General features: G+C 32.1%; 1 protein-coding gene across 3 annotated transcripts in view; it reads right to left on the reverse strand.

Moving 5' to 3' along the window:
• LOC118198622 (coronin-6-like) overlaps positions 1–17,470 on the reverse strand; it is a 159,342-nt gene that overhangs the window by 5,356 nt on the left and 136,516 nt on the right. For all 3 annotated transcript variants that reach the window (XM_085818516.1, XM_085818523.1, XM_035370353.2), the window contains exon 10: positions 8,307–8,420. In XM_085818516.1, coding sequence (XP_085674642.1) covers positions 8,307–8,420 — 114 coding nt within the window. The remainder of the gene's footprint in view (positions 1–8,306; positions 8,421–17,470) is intronic.

The raw sequence follows: 17,470 nt of genomic DNA on the forward strand, positions 1-17,470 counted from the left end.
CAAGCATGAAAAAACACATGAGTAGGATGACATCCCTATAGAGGTTTCCAGGATATTTCTGCTTAATTTGATATTAGATGCTCAAATGTATCAAAGTAGCAACGTATGTCCTGCACCTCGCAGAAAGGGATAACTATATTTTGGTTTGCTTTAGTTACATATGGTAGCAATGAAGTCATCTTTATGTATATTCTAAATTTTTCATATGATTCTGAGAGCAATCACACACCCTATTAAGAGTTCGTTTCACCCTCTGAGTGCTACGATCAGCTTCACCTGATCATGATATTTTTTTTTTTTTTTGGTCACTTGGTATATATTAGCTTATAAGATATTTTGCTTTCATACTTTCTTTAATACAGTCAAAAGTCATTAATCCGGACTTGTCGGGACTTCGGCGATTCCAGATTATAGATCATTAGTTTAAATCTGGTAAGACGGCATGCAGAAATTATAAAATTAAAAATATGAAAACGTAATTTATGAAATAAAGAACAATTATGATCTAAAGGGTATCAAAATTTACACACACACACACACACACACACAAACAAAAAAACAACAACAACAAAAAAAAAAAGTTTAATATTTATTTGTTTACTTCATTAAACATTTCTTTCAATGTAAGTTGTTTAAGCTGCTTCATTTTATGTGCTAATACTTTCTCTTTACTTTATCGGAAGCGAATTATAATGATGAGGAATTTGATTTAAATCATATCAAAGACGGAGTACATCGAGATGAAATACTAAATTTAGTAAGGAATTATAAGCCAAATAAAATAAAAACATCTGCCCTGAAGATAAGGATAGTACTGACAGATTACCTTTCAATTCATTGTGTGTTTTGGCGTTCCCCCCCCCGGGCCACAGAGCAGCGTGAAATTGATAAACAGATTTCGGAATGGTTTGAGAAACGAAGGATATGCCTTTATCCACTTTTTGCAGCAATTCCACTTTTGTTTAATGGACTTCTAAACATACTTTCGCTTTGTAGATCCTTTACATATTCGGAAATTCTATTTGACATAATTGAAAGTTCAAGCTTACTTTTACAAAATTGCTCTAACAGTCTGTAAAAAATAATAAGCCGGATCCAATTAGAAGATTAAGGAACAACGCAATCTGCATCATTAACTGAATTAGATAATTTTAGCTCAGCTTATACCGTCCGTTATACATTAAACGCGCAAGCGTAAACGTATTACGCGCATGCAAATTCGCAGCCATAAAAGTCTTATGGCTGCGAAGACTTTTATGGCTATGAAAAGTCAATGCGATGCATGAGCAGAAAGTTTGTAGCTTTGAGGTCCGGATTATAGATCATTCCGGATTATGGGTGTCCGAATTAACGACTTTTGATTGTAATAGAAAATTTATCGAATAAAGGGTTAAATGCAAGTCTTCATGATTGATCCAAAAACCCATACCGCTCAAAAGGATTATTGAAAAGGCTTTTTTTTCCCCCTTCCAATCAACACAAAAGCACATTGAATTCCTTTCTGCTAAATGTGAAAAAATTATTAATGGCTTTCACCGAATTGCCAAAAATACTTTTGGAGTATGCTATGATGTTAAGAAACTCATGTATAAGCAGTGTATTGTACCTTTCATTTCGTACGGCTGTCGTGCTTGGGGACATGTTCTTGCCAAGAAGGTTAACAAAAGAAATTTAAGAAAGATTCAACAGAGAATTCTTCTTCGTATTATTAGTGGTTATAGAACCTTAAGCTATGAGGCTACTTTTGTTCTTGCAGGAGTTCCGCCTATTGATTTTGAAATTGCATATACGAATAATATTTTTGAGTCATTGGCTACTCATGCTTCGGAAGACTGTATTAATGGAATTGTCCCCTTCACTGATCTTCCTCAAGCTGCTTCTTTAGAACCCATAAATTTCTGCGATTATAAAGACACTGCTGAAATAAGTTTTCATATAGTTTTCTTTACAGATGGCAGCAAGATGAACAACAAGGTTGGCCTTGCATTTGTTCTTTTTGAAGGCCATTCCGAGATTTGTTTTCTTAGACACCATATACAGAATGAATGTACAGTCTTTCAAGCAGAACTTCTGTGCATTTATCTTGCCGTCAAATGGATCCAGGATCATGGGACAACATCCTCAAAGTACCTTATTTGTTCTGATTCTCTTTCTTCTCTTCAACTTTTGAACAGTATCACCAGCTGCGATAAATTAGTTATCGAAACCCTAGTAACTGTTAGTTCACTTAGAATTAGAGGTATTGATATCTGCTTGGCTTATGTGCGTGCTCATCATGGTTTCTACGGAAATGAAAGAGCTGATTTCTTAGCTAAAGATGCCTTAAATTTACCTATTGATATCAACATTAGCATTCCAAAGAGTTATTGGAAGTCCTTTCATTATAAAAAGCTTTTAGCTATGTGGAATGAAGAATACATTTATCTTGTAATGCTGAAGTCACCAAAAAGTTCCTTCCTTCTATTTACCATAGACTGAATTCCGAGTCTTTCCTCTCGTTAAATTTTAAAGTGTCTCAGTTTTTATCTGGTCACGGTAAATTTGCAAGTTATCTTGTTTCGTTTTAATCTACGATCAAACAATTTATGTGAATGTTCAAAAAGAGTTCCTCAGGATGTGGAACATTTGATTTTCTCGTGCCCTACATTTGATGGTCCTAGATTATGCTTACAGAACGATTTGAAAATGTTCAGAGTGACTTGGCCAGTGAACTTATCTGTTTTCGTGAAGTTCAGACTGCTGTTCTCTGCTTTTGTTCGCTTTATTTATGCATGTAATTTTTAATGTTTATTTATACATGTAACCTTTAATGTTCTAGTTAACTTACTTCTGTAAGCCCCGTGTTGTACATATGTGGTGCACGGGGAGTCTGTATGTTCTCAAAGAAAAAAAAAAAAAAAAAAATCAACACACCTGTTATAGCAGATTAAACAGTATGAACATGTACATATGCTCAAATACATGTGTACATGCTTGCATTGGTTTTTCTGATGCTGTGTACAATTAATTTATGCTAAAAATATTTTATTTTGAAGTTTTTTTTAAAAACGCGACAAAAGGTCCTATACAGCACACTTAGTTGCTATGACATTGCAGTGACCTCTCAATGGTGCATTTTCTTCACATTACATTTGTGACCACGGTACAATGTCGCATTGTGATGGGGATGTCAATGTCGTACGGATGCCATGTATACGTCGCAGCAAATGTTTAATGTGATGAGAAGAAATTCGCAGTCTTCTCCCCTTTGACCTTTCTTGACCTTGCTCACACAATTCTTCTTTAATGGGAGGTATTCTTGCGCGCTGATTTCCCTCCCCCCGATCCATTGCTATTGTTTCAGTAAACCTTTCTAAATAAATTATTCTTTTATGCTAATAGCTTGCAATTTTAGTTATTTCTTTTTTATTAAAAATATTAAAAGTTTTTAGTGTGTTTTTATTGATGTAGTAGTTCAAAATCTTAGAACCATATTCTGTGGTGAATGGATTCAACTTCTATTATATCTAGTGTGCCTAGAGACTGATGAAAGAGTCTGCATAGCGTTTGTTTGTCTTAAGAATTTTTGTAACCATTTTTTTAGTTCTGTTCACCAAACACATTGTCTGTGCCACATTTTCAGGTAAGCACTGTATATTGTACATTGAAGTGAATGATATCAGTAATAATTAATAGTAATAATAAAAGCGTAATTTAAATGCTATGAACAAAAAGAAATACAAGCAGTAGATTAACTTTAATTTGTATTACAAAAAGTGTGGAAGCAAGAGCCATTAACAAAAGTAATCTTATTTTTGTCTCACTGCTTAGAAATTTTAATTTAGAGAGTCAGGTTTATTTGGTAGATATAATTCACTTTTTGTTGTTTTTAATGTTAAAAGATAAAAGAATTGATTTTATGCATTTTACTGCAGTACTTTCATCGTGTTCAGCTATTTTTCGAAATTATTCACAAAATAATTACTAACTTCCATGCGCGGTACTTAGTGCCACATTATAAATGATACAATACTTCCATAACCACATTTTAGTTATATAGAACACATTTTTTAATTATTAGAACTCTACAAATGGTGTATTACTTTAAAACACTGAACTTTTCTATGTTTCCTATATGTAAATTTCTGAGATTAGTTTGAAAATTTATTATATCAGATCTTTACTTTTCGCAAATTATGTCACACTTTTACATATAATATATTTGTGTTGTTAAAGTAACCCAATTTCCTTATTAAGAGATTTAGTTAGAGAAAATATTTCCTAGTTTAGGTCAAATTATTTCAATACGGCAAAATATACGAGGGCTGCCTACTTAAGAAAAGGCCTTGTGGCCTTTTCTTAAGCATCTTCTGCACACTCTAGTTTATACAGATATGTAATAAACATAAATGGATTACAGTTATACAGTACAAAGTCTGTAATCCAGACTCGTCGGGACTTCGGTAATTCCGGATTAGGGGTTTTTCTGGATTAGATCATCCAGAAATATAGATCATCAATTTAAATCTGGTCAGATGGCATGCAGAAATTATACAGTAAAAATATGAAACCGTAATTTATGAAATAAAGAGCAATTATGATCTAAAAGGTATCAAATTTTACAAAAAAAAAAAAAAAAAAAAAAAAAAAAAGAAGCTTAATATTTATTTGTTTACTTTATTAAACATTTCTCTCAATGCCTGCATGCGTAAAGTTTGTGGCTTTGAGGTCTGGATTATAGATCATTCCGGATAATGGATGTCTGGATTATGGACTATGTACTGTATAACCTTAACAGGGTGAGATACAACCTCAGTAAGATGAGGAAATTTCAAATGATTATACAGTACAATGTCCGTAATCCGGAATGATCTATAATCCAGACCTCAAAGCCACAAACTTTACGCATGTGCATACATTATGCATGCACGTAGACAATATGCATACACTGCGCATGCATGTAAAGAATGTGCATACATTTCACGCGTATTCTTTACGCATGCATTGAAAGAAATGTTTAATGATGAAGTAAACAAATAAATATTAAGCTTTTTTTTTTTAAAAAAAAATTATACCTTTTAGATCATAATTGCCTTTTTTTCATAAATTATGGTTTCATATTTTTAATAGTATAATTTCTGCATGCAGTCTTACCAGATTTAAATTGGTGATCTATAATCCGGAAAAACCCCTAATCCGGAATCGCCAAAGTCCCGACGAGTCTGGATTATGGACTTTGTACTGAATTGGATATTTTCAATTATTTAAAAATTTTGAATATTACAGAAGTATTTTAATACCCTGAAAAGTATAATATCTTATTGGATCATTAAAACATTGTTGTAGTTACCTGTTCTCTAAAATAGGAGTTCATCACTCTAATCATTTAGAAAATAATCCAGTGTTGTGCGACATCCATTTACATGTTTAGTGACATTATACTCATGGCATTTTATTATGCTGCATTCATGTTACTCTATGGCTTTATCTTAAATCGAAATGAGTTGTTACATGAATGTTGCAGTGTGACTTCACAACAAAGTCGCAGCGTGACTTAACAGCAATGTCACAATGAATCAGACTGGGACTTTGATGTTGGAATCTGACTTCAAATCAACGTCGCAAAAAGCGGACATTTCTTACAACGATACTGCGACACTGAGGTCGTCACAATGTGACACGTTTGCAATATTGCAGCAACGTGCGATGCTGTTGGGTTTTTTTTATATATGTAACATTATTATTCCTATAGAATTTTATACTAAAAACAGACTTTATTTTACATACTGCAGTTAAATAATACATTTACCAGAGTGGCTGTATAACAAATGAAATTTCATGGCAAAATAAATTAAAATTCATGGGGGAAAAAAAACACTTCTTTATGCCATAATATTGAAATTATTATTTGAAACAAATTTTATGTGCATCAGAAATTTTGTAACCACATCATGGGAATATCATTATCATTGCGCTAGAGCAGGTGTCAAAATGGGGTTGATAGTTGCATATGCATCGGGATTACCATAATAAGAATCCCACTGATTAAAAAAGAAATTGATAAAATTGATAATTTATTGTTCATTGATTTAAAGCTGCATCATGTAGTAAAGAAGAAATATAAAACAACTAGAAGGAAAATAAAATCAAAAGTCGTTAATTCGGACACCCATAATCCAGAATAATCTATAATCCGGACCTCAAAGCTACAAACTTTCTGCACATGCATCGCGTTGACGCATGCGTATAGGAATTTACGCATGCGCGTAAGAACATTATGCACACGCGTTTAATGTATAACAGATGGTATAAGCTAAAATTATCTAATTATCAATTTCAGTTAATGTTGCAGATTGCATTGTTCCTTAATCTTCGTATTGGATCCGGCTTATTATTTTTTGCAGACTGTTAGAGCAATTTTATAAAAGTAAGCTTGAACTTTCGATTATGTCAAATAGAATTTCCGATGCTGGAGCTCCCAAAGGATCTACAAAGCGAAAGTATGTTTCGATGTCCATCAAACAAAAAAAAGGAATTGCTGAAAAAAATGGATAAAGGCATATCCTTTGTTTCTCTAACCATTTCAAAATCTGTTTATCAATTTCACACTGCTCTGCGGAGGGGGGGGGGACACCGCAGCGCGCAATGAATTGGAAGTTGATCTGTCAGCACTATTCTTATCTTCAGGGCAGATGTTTTTATTTTATTCGGCTTATAATTCCTTACTAAATGTAGTATTTCATCTCGATGTACTCCGTCTTTGATATGATTTAAATTAAATTCCTCGTCATTATAATTCACTTCCGATAGTGAAGAAAGTGACATAGAGGTTATTGAAAATGAAAAAATTTTGATTGACAAATTAGTCCGTATTCTCGATACAGCAATTATAGGACTTGAACAGCGGAACTTTGTAATTGAACAAGAAATTATGTCTGTTTATAGAATTAAAGAGAAAGTATTATCACATAAAACGAAGCAACTTAAACAACTTACATTGAAAGAAATACTAATTCAGAAGTAAAACAACAAAAATCAGCATTATATTTACAAAATTTTCACAGGACTAGTTTCCATGGTTTTACCGAACCACCATCTTCAGCTGCAAAACCGCAAATGAACAAGATAGGAAATAATGATTAGATAAGATAAGAAAAATTGATAATGATTAGATAAGATTTTTCCAATCCAAATTTGCCTTCGGCCTTTTAAGAAATTATGTTTTAGTTCTGGTTTCACCAACAGATGGCGCCACTTGCTTATTCTTGTCCAGGCCTTTCTTATCTTATCTAATCATTATTTCCTATCTTGTTCATTTGCGGTTTTGCAGCTGAAGATGGTGGTTCGGTAAAACCATCGAAACTAGTCCTGTGAAAATTTTGTAAATATAACGCTGATTTTTGTTGTTTGACTTCTGAATTAGTATTTATTCGGCGTGTTATTGTGTCTTAATTATTGAAAGAAATGTTTAATAAAGTAAACAAAAAAAAATATTAAGCTTTTGTTTTTGTAAATTTTGATACCCTTTAGATCATAATTGTTCTTTGTTTCAAAAATTATTAATTCATATTTTTAATTTTATAATTTCTGCATGCCATCTTACCAGATTTAAACTAAAGACCTATAATCCGGAAAAATCGATAATCCAGAATTGCCGAAGTCCCGACGAGTCCGGATTAACGACTTTTGACTGTATATACTTAAAATATTTATTACGTTTTAAACATGAACAGTATTTTTTAATATACTTGTTATGCAACAAGTGCAATATAAAAAAGTAACATGCTACAACAGAATACATGATGAAAAAAAAGATACAAAGAAATGAAAGATTATAATAATTTGGAATATTTTTTAACGAGATGATTTAAAAATTAAGCAATTTTATGCAAAATATTTAAAAAATTGCATAAATCGCATTTTTGTGCCATTACAATCTGTGATTTTGTATCTGATAATTTGTTTATATTTGTAAAATTAAAAATCACGAAACATAAATCTAATAAACCACTTTTTTGAAAACTTGCTTATCTTTTATTTTTATTATTATCTTTTAGTTATTCATGCACATTTGTATTATGATTATGCTGTATGCTGTATATTACAGAGAAAAATGTAAGGAGGTCAATGAAGAAAATTTTTTTAAAAAAGGGTTAATGGAAAAAAAGGTTGGGAATCTCTAAAGAAATTGCTGCTGACTTGGGACTAGATTGTTCTCTTTCAGAAGTGTGCACAATGCATAATAAGAATTTTTACCACAGTTTCATAAAATCAAAAATAAAAATAGCACATAAGAAATACTCTTTTTTTTTTTTTTTTATACTTACTGGCACAGTTTCCTTCTCTCTTGTCTTTGTAGGCATTCTGTCTAAAATATTTGACCTGCTTTTCGTTAGCTTGAATTCCTGTGCTTTGGGTTTATAACCATCCTTTAAACTCATCTGAAAGTGTGCAGTTTTTATTAAAATATATCAATTACAATTAACAAGAGTTAAATTAAACCTTGCCATAGTAAAATTGCTTACTTCCTTTCTGTTTAGCTCAGTATGCTTTAATTTTAATTATCAATACTATTTTTAACACAATTTGCCTTATGTAAATATGATATATATTCTTATCTACTAATTTTATGTGAATAAATAGTCTGAAAAAAGTTAAACTATGAAATGATTCAAAAAGTAATCTTCGCTTGGTTGTAAATAAAATATACAGATCGGGGGAAAAAAAAAATGTTTATTTAAGTCTAAAAAGCATAGCTATACTCTATTTTTTAACATAGTTGCCATGTAAATTCAAGCACTTGCCACTGTGTTTTATCAATTTAAAATTTCTTTTGCATAAAATTTTGCCTGTTGAGATTTCGATCAACCCGACCTAGCATTTTGAAGATCAGCACAATTCTGGTTTCCAAGCCAATTCTTCAAACAAATGAAGATGAAAATTGGAAGGAGCCAAGTCCGGACTGCAAAAAAAAATCTTGAACTTACAAAGCAGCAAGAGTGAGCGTTGCCATGCAAGAACAAAACCTCCAGATGTTAGCAGACTATATTTGTTCTTGGTGGATTTTCTCAATTTCTTCAGTCTTAACAATAAACTTCAGAAAAAGTTTCTTACGAAGTCCCATGAGGTCAACAAGCAAGATTCTCTTAGCGTAAAAAAGACTGTGGTTATAAGCTTAATTTCTGGCAAAGTCTGACAGGCTTTCATCAGCTTGTTTGGAGTACTTGGTGTGACCCCATGCTGTATGCATGGATCAAGTATATTTCTGCATGCGGAAATTAAAGACTTTTAAGGACTACCAACGAAAAATTTAAGGACCTATATCAAGCACATAGGAACTGAATAAATGGAACTGAAACACAAGCTGAATTATCTACACCCGAACTTCACTTTTGTAATTTGTGAGAATAAAATGAATTTATAAGTAGGATGCATTATTTTTAAACATAATTAATTTAATTACACAATGATTTCAAGAATAAAATTTTAAGCAAGTAGCATTAACCAATTCATGACCAATGACCCGTAGGCACAATGCAACAATACCTCTCTTACCAATCCAGCGTAGCCTCAATGCGAAGTGCTCAGATCAATCTCTTCAACTCAGCGTCGCATATGCATAATTTGAAAACAGAACAATTCATTTAAATTTTTAAATGCCAGTAGATGTGCTAAATGGTAACAGTTTTCACATCAGTTGAGTCACATGGCCTCTAACCTTCATGTATGTGCATCAGTATCTGTTCTGCACTTCTGGTTTTGATGGATTTATTGGTATAAATAAACTGGGAACAAAACTCTAAGTTAAAGGGACACTGGCATTACTATCTATGTCTTTTTTTTTTTCTCTTTTTATTATTAGAATGCGAGGTGCGAGGAAGTACATCCAACTCAATGTTTTTATTTACGTTATTTCTTTTTTAATCCAAAGGGGCTTTTTGTCCCTGAAGGACTATTGTTTTCGTTTTGCGATTTTGCGTCGGACTCATAAACGTCGGTTCACTTTTCAAACTGTTGCCACAAAATGTTAGAGTCCTGCATTATATTTGAAGAAATTAAATAATGAAAAATCTGCATAAATGATTGTCTATTTCTCGCATTGTGATAAAACAATGGTACATAGAGCCATCGAATTTTGAATGACGAAATCCTACTGCGAATATGGGCATCTGAAATCCCAAATTTGGAATTTGTTTTATTATAGATTTTATATTTTGTAAAACTTTAACGAATTTTTGATTTACAAACTCAATGCTTTAAAAGCGAGAAATGGCAACGTTATATAGAAAAAAAATACTTTTATCTCCAGCTCGTGAGACTGTGTATATCGGAAATTCTAAGGATTGCTTAATTTAACATTATTTTGCGATATTGCTCTTGAACTCAATTTTATGGTTTAAGTGCAAAGAACATGATATTTAATAAATAAAGGTAACACTTAAAACGTTAAAAAAACACCCCTTTGGACGTAATTTAAAATCTGAAACATTTCAGATTTTTTTTTTTTTTTTTGTTAGGAGAAGGTGAGGAAATGCAACTAACTGATTACAGCAAGTGTAATATTGCTGTGATGGAAAACTCAGACCAGCTGTCCTTTTTAATATTTATTTTAAAACTTAACATAGGCTTCCTTGGTTAATTAAAAAGTAACATTACAGCATTATTACAGAAGGGGAAAGACATCAGCTTTCCTGATGCGTTATGTGTCTCACTTGCTAAGCATTTCTCAGAAAAAAAAAGACATCCTTGTCCTGTATGTCGATCCTCATTTTGAATTATTCCACATACAGCAGAATTTTTTAATTGGAATTTAATTACCTAGAAGTAATTATTGCTTAATTTTCTTTTAACGTTCGTACTTATAATTTTGTTTTCATGTGTATAGCTATAATTTTAGTATTTTGCATGTTTCATTTATTTCTATTACTGTGATATTCTTTATATTAAGAATAAATATATTAAATACATAACTTCAAAAATTGAGGCCATTATATTAAAAAGCTGATTTTATATGAATTTTCCATTAAAGTAAGCTTAACTGCTAAAAATGTGTGGGCCAGTGGCGACATTCCGTTTGGGTAGGGGGAGTCGGACCCATGACTGCGCTTCATTCTCTTCATGCTGGCCCTAAAGGGGTTAAATTATAAAATTCTTGAAACATTCATATTTTAAACTTATAATAGTCCCACATATTTTAAAGATTAGTGGCTTTTTCTTTAAATTTTACTAATAGTGAGTTTTATATTTATTCTTTCTTTTATGTCTCATTTCATCATGTTTTCACTCAGTTCCGAGGTTTATACAAACTTTATGTCAACTGGCATAGGTTAAATTGTGAGGTAAAATAATAACAAGCATAACTCTTACCAGAAGCTTACCTGTTAACACCAGAGATGCTTGCTTAGAGACAGAGAGCCACTTATCAGAACAGACCTGAATGCCTGACATTGGTATGGTTGAAAAGTGTTGAAAGTTAGCTATCCTTTACCTGACCCAGTTAATATACAGTATTTAATATAAAATTCCAACAAGCTTCTGAAGCACCAGAGATGATAGGCTGTTTTGTATTAAATCTCATTAAATGTAAGGAATAAAGTGTTATGTCTATACATTTTTGTGTTGTATCTTGCATCCACAATTGGGTTTAAGGAAAAGTGATAACTCACTTCAACATGTAGAGATAACTTCTACGTGTAAGCAGTGTTGTACCTTGCATCCACAATTAGGTTTAAGGAAAAGTGATAACTCACTTCAACATGTAGAGATAACTTCTACGTGTAAGCAGTTAGATACAAATAACTAAATTATATAGTTAGATACCCTTAGTCATAATAAATGGTTACATTTGCAATTTTTTTATTATTATTTCTAAAAAATATTCATTAAAAACATTTTACAGCAGTTATAATTTAATAGTATAGATGATATTGATTCTAAAATAATATTAGTATAATTATACATTAAAAGCTATAAAACATTTATGTTTTGCAGTCGCAACAAACAACAAAATGTTCCTGCATCTTTTTAATTTGAAAATTTTCCAAACATTTATCTAATTTACATCAGTTTTCTTTTCTTTAACATCTTTTCCAAGCTTGCTCTAATAAAAAATAAAATTTTCCCGTTCGTCTCTGCTTTACCTCCTAATTTTTTAATTTCAGCAATGTACCTTTGAAGAATAATTTTTCTCTCCTTTTATAAAAACAATTTCTTCTTCAATGAGTTTTCTTTTTGTTTTAGAATTTTCAGTTTAATTAAAGATTTCTGTTATTCTAAAGAAATGCTTGTACTTAAGAGAGGTATGTACGTTACACCGAGACATATACGACAAATCTTTTAACAAATTGTTGATTTTCAATTTCTCTCCTTTCTCTGATTGTTTCAATCCTTCGGTCTCGTAAAAAGATAAGGATATAATAGGAAGATAAACATTTTAAGAGAAAGATGTCTGGGATCAAAAGGAGAAAATTCATATAATTTTGTTTTCACTGTTCTTCCAAAAATTCTCCAAAAGACAAGAAATTCATCATAAATTTTCTTTAAAACATGTCCATTACATGTTAATATATGAAGTTATTTTGTCAGATATTTCTGGGAAATGTATAGCTTGCCTATCCTTCTAAACCTTCTGAAGTGCAAGGTCTAAAATCCAAAAGAAAAATTACCCCTACCAATTCTATAAGAGAGAAAAAACTCTTATGAAAATATATAAAAGAAGACAAATGAAATTAATTTTAAATTAGCTTTTTTGTTTTTCCTAAGGATTTTTTTGGAAAACTGCTTTCTATAATTTATGGCAGAAGAAAATATGTTTTATTTTAATGCTATTTCTTAAACATAATTTTAATACATTATTCTTATTTTTATGATATTCATCAACATTTTTACATTTGTAAAAAAGAAATCGCAGATCTCTGAATATAAAATTTCATACACAAACTGATCTTGAAATCATCAAAATGTTGATAAGTTGCCAAATTCAGCACTGCTTAATAAAAGAAATTATATCCCCAAAAGGGAAAAGTTTTTGATGTAATATTTTATGAACTCTTCATTCACAAAAATGAAATTATTTTGAAATGTTTATGTTTCAGTCGAGGAAGGTCCATGTGACTAAAACTCAAGTATTCATCATTTATATTAAAATGTAGAAAAGAATTCAAACATTAACTGGTCAAATACATATTTTTCAATGCATCACCAAAACATATTCCTATATTCATATATTAATTCACATTCAAAATGGCAATTGTAAAAAAAAAAAAAAAAAAAAAAAAAAAAAACAATTGCAAAAAATGGCAATTGCAAGGAGGGGAAAAAAAAAAAAAAGATAGAAATGTCAGATAAGTAAGATTAAGAATGTCCTGTCAATTTTGGCTGAAATTGACGACTTTTAAGGACCAAAAATAATTTCCAAAAAATCTAAGTACTTTTAAGGATTGTACAAAACCTGTATATTCACTGATATGACTGCTGTTTTGTATTGGCACACACAGATCACCAATCAGTATTCTGTTCAAGAATTCCCCCCCCCCTCCCTTCTTTGTTGTACCTGGAAAGAAACTATAAACTAGAGTTCATTCAATTTGTTTTGGGGATTTTTGGATCCACCTAGCCAACATAGGGATTAGCATCATTGACAGCTGCACTCATGGGTCTGGATTTGAGTCCTGGAGAAAGCACGGATGTTTGTAAGCATATAGTGTTCTGTGCAACAAAGGAGCACTCAAAATTCACAGAGCCAAAAGAATTCATGAGAAGGAGAGAAAAGATGGGTGGGAGATTCAAAGACTGCCTCCCCCGGGGGTGTTCTTTCTCAAAACCAAGATGGAAGCTTAACATTTAGCTAGGTTCAGCAATACCTCAATCACCTATGATACCACAGAGGTGCTAGCCAAGCTTCTGCCTGCAGAAATGAAATTTTCTGAACCCACTGAACACAGAACTTCTGATAGCCTAATTTTCATGTTACTACTTCATACGAAACAGTCTGAGAAATGTTTGGAAATTTTTCAGAAAGTTCCAAGATTGTGAATTGATGGTTCTTCATTGTAAATGAGATCATCACACACTATAGAAGGAATACAATTCTTAAATTCATCAAAAAGAATTCTTATCATTCTACATACCTCATGTGGATTTTGAATGGCAGTGCCTATCTCGTGATCTAATAACCAGCAAATGTACAGCAGTATGATGCTCTGGCATGCACAGCTGGAAAGCTACTAAGTCACATACTGGGTGCCATGAGATAGAGCAGATCTCCAAGAACTAAAACTAGTGCTATCCGGCCAGGGTTTTCGCTGAGAAAGCACAAATTTTCCAAAACTACTATGAAAACAATTTTTTTTTTTTTTAATGTTAAAACTCTCCTGGTATTTTATACCTGGATTTGTGTACTTTTGATATATTCCCTTAATTTCTTTGGCATATTTTAATATGCATGTATATACAGTCAAAAGTCTTTAATCTGGACGTCCATAATCCGGAATGATCTATAATTCGGACCTCAAAGCTAGAAACTTTCTGCGCATGCATAAACGCATAAGCTACGCTAAAATTATCTAATTATCTATTTCAGTTAACGTTGCAGATTGTGTTGTTCCTTAATCTTCTAATTGGATCCGGCTTATTATTTTTTGCAGACTGTTACAGCAATTTTGTAAAAGTAAGCTTGAACTTTCGATTATGTCAAAAAGAATTTCCGATTCTGGAGCTGCCAAAGGATCTACAAAGCGAAAGCATGTTTCGATGTCCATCAAACAAAAAGTGGAATTGCTGCAAAAAATGGATAAAGGCATATCCTTTGCTTCTCTAACTATTCGGAAATCTGTTCATGAATTTCACACTGCTCTGAGGGGGGTAGGGGGAAGTCACGCCGCGCAGTGAACTGAAAGTTGATCTGTCAGCACTATCCTTATCTTCAGGGCAGATGTTTTTATTTTATTCGGCTTATAATTCCTTACTAAATGTACTATTTCATCTCGATGTACTCCATCTTTGATATGATTTAAATCAAATTCCTCGTCATTATAAATATCGTATGTGCGTGTGATTGTGGCAAAGCCTCGAGGGCTATCTGCCTAAGGGGAGGGATGCCTTTGTGGAGGACTTTCTAAGGGAAACTGGCTCGTATACACGCTACACATGGGGAAAACCACGAAAACGCCCATGCAGCCAGCCCGTTCGCAGGATTCGAACCTCGGACCGAACTACCAGTGTTCAGCGACTTTACTGCTCGGCAGCTGGTGGGCATTATAAATATCATGAATACACATCAAATAGTTTTCTGGTTGCAATTTTCTAATTTTGACTATGCATAATGTATGCTTTATGCATGTGCACATTGAAAGAAATGTTTAATAAAGTAAACAAATAAATATTAAGCTTTTTTTTTTTTTTTTTTTTTTTTTTTTTTTTTTTTGTAAATTTTGATACCTATTAGATCATAATTGCTCTTTATTTCAAAAATTACGGTTTCATATTTTTAATTTTATAATTTCTGCATGCCATCCAACTAGATTTAAATTGATGATCTATAATCTGGAAAAACCAATAATCCAGAATCGCCGAAGTCCCGACGAGTCCGGATTAAAGACTTTTGACTGTATATACATTCTTACAGATATCACAAAAAATACTGCCGCTTAGAGGGTTAATTGAGGGGGTATTCTCTGAATTAATTTAGAAATCTGAAGACCAAATATGTGGCCAAAATTAAGCTCCAGTTTACAATTTAAAGTTCTAGGAAAAGCTTAAATAAACATTTAATTGACTAAAGTTTGATCTTGTTATTTGAATATTGCAAGGGCTATCTGCCTGAAACTTTTTAACTGCCATTTTCAAATTCAGTATCAAATTCCATACCGAAATGCAATGAGCATCAAGAATACAGCATCATCAATATCGTGGCTGCAAGTGTTACCTGCAGATTCAGGAACAATGTCCTGACATTGCAATAATTAAAAAGCTATGAAATTGTTCTTTTTTGAAACAATAATTTTTTTATTTAATTATTTTTTATACCACCATTTCTCAAACTTTTCTCCAAATGAGGACCACTTTTATAAAAATTACAATGATCTGCAAAGCTCCGTTCTCTTACCCCTTTTTTCCGTTAAGCAATTTTTTTCCCATATGCCCAATACCAATATATTTATATTTTTAGCTATTAGAATTTAGATAATCTTTATTCACTAAACATAACATAAATCTTGGTATTTCCATTAATGAGATGGATGAGCTTGTCGACTATTTCATAACTGTTCCGTGTTTGACTGTATATTGGTCAGAAGCATCACATATGTACTGCTTTAAATCCTTCTCTTGTTGCTAAAACTAGAAGAAGTCTGCTAATAGAATATCCAATAACAAATTTCATAAAATGTCAGCCTTGAAAGAACACATGATAGATGACTACCATGAGTAATTTCCTACAGATTTTCAGCTGGAGTGTGATATATGCAATTAATCCGAATTTTACTTTTGGTCCTTTTTTGCAAATCTAGGAGGATCACAAGGGCTGAGTTCAAGGATCACAGACTGAAAAATGTTGTTTTTAAACTATTATGTTGTCTCAAATTGGTTATTTCATTTTATCAGAAAATAAAGTATTCATACTATTTTATGTTTTATTACCGAGCTTACTCTGCAGTTTTATTACAAACTATTTTGCTCTAATACCTCTCTCCATTGCTCACTGAAAGCTGCATAATATTTACTTCCTGAGCACTTTTGCGTAATTCATTGAACTGAATCATTTTATTCTGAAGAGAAATTTTAACAAAACATACAAGGCAACATTTGGAGAATATAAAGGATGAAACAGGGCATACTGAGTCATACATTAATTATTTCTTTCTAACAGCTGAAAACACATGGACATAGCATTATCATGTTTGTAAACACACAACTTCATTAATTTGCTTCCTTTTTTGGGGAGGGGGGAGTAAATCCTTCTGAATTTGAATTTATATAAATATTAACCACTTCCTTGTTTTGCCCGAACACCGTTCGAGTACTTGAAAAGGGGCCTTCCCTGTTTTGCCCGGGCGCCGCTCGTGCGACTGATTTTTTCCCTCTATTGCAATGATTTGCCCGAATTTTATGCTTGATTAGTTTGCAATGCTTCTAACAGATGGCTCTAGTAGTCCAGTAAAGATCTGATTGCAAATTTGGTTTCTAGTTTATCTTTTATTGTTTTACTTTTACGCGGGAAAGTTGCGAATTTTGTTTTGACTCCATCTGCTTACTATACAGCTCGCTGCAAATTCTATTTCTTTTGAAGTTGAAAAGTAGAAGAATGAGTGATAATGAACATCTCATAACAGATGATAACTCTTACAGTGGATCAGACAGTGAATCTGAAATTTCTATAAATGATTCCGGAAGTAATGAAAGTTTGTTTTCGGACTTTTCGAGTGATGAGGAAACGGAAAGTTCGGATAACCTAACTCAAGTTCGAAACTTTTGTGAACTAGATATAACAAAT

Source organism: Stegodyphus dumicola, chromosome 1 (assembly GCF_044657685.1).
Source record: "Stegodyphus dumicola isolate Sdum_Otavi_A_Nest chromosome 1, ASM4465768v1".
In the NCBI taxonomy this organism is placed as follows: domain Eukaryota; kingdom Metazoa; phylum Arthropoda; class Arachnida; order Araneae; family Eresidae; genus Stegodyphus; species Stegodyphus dumicola.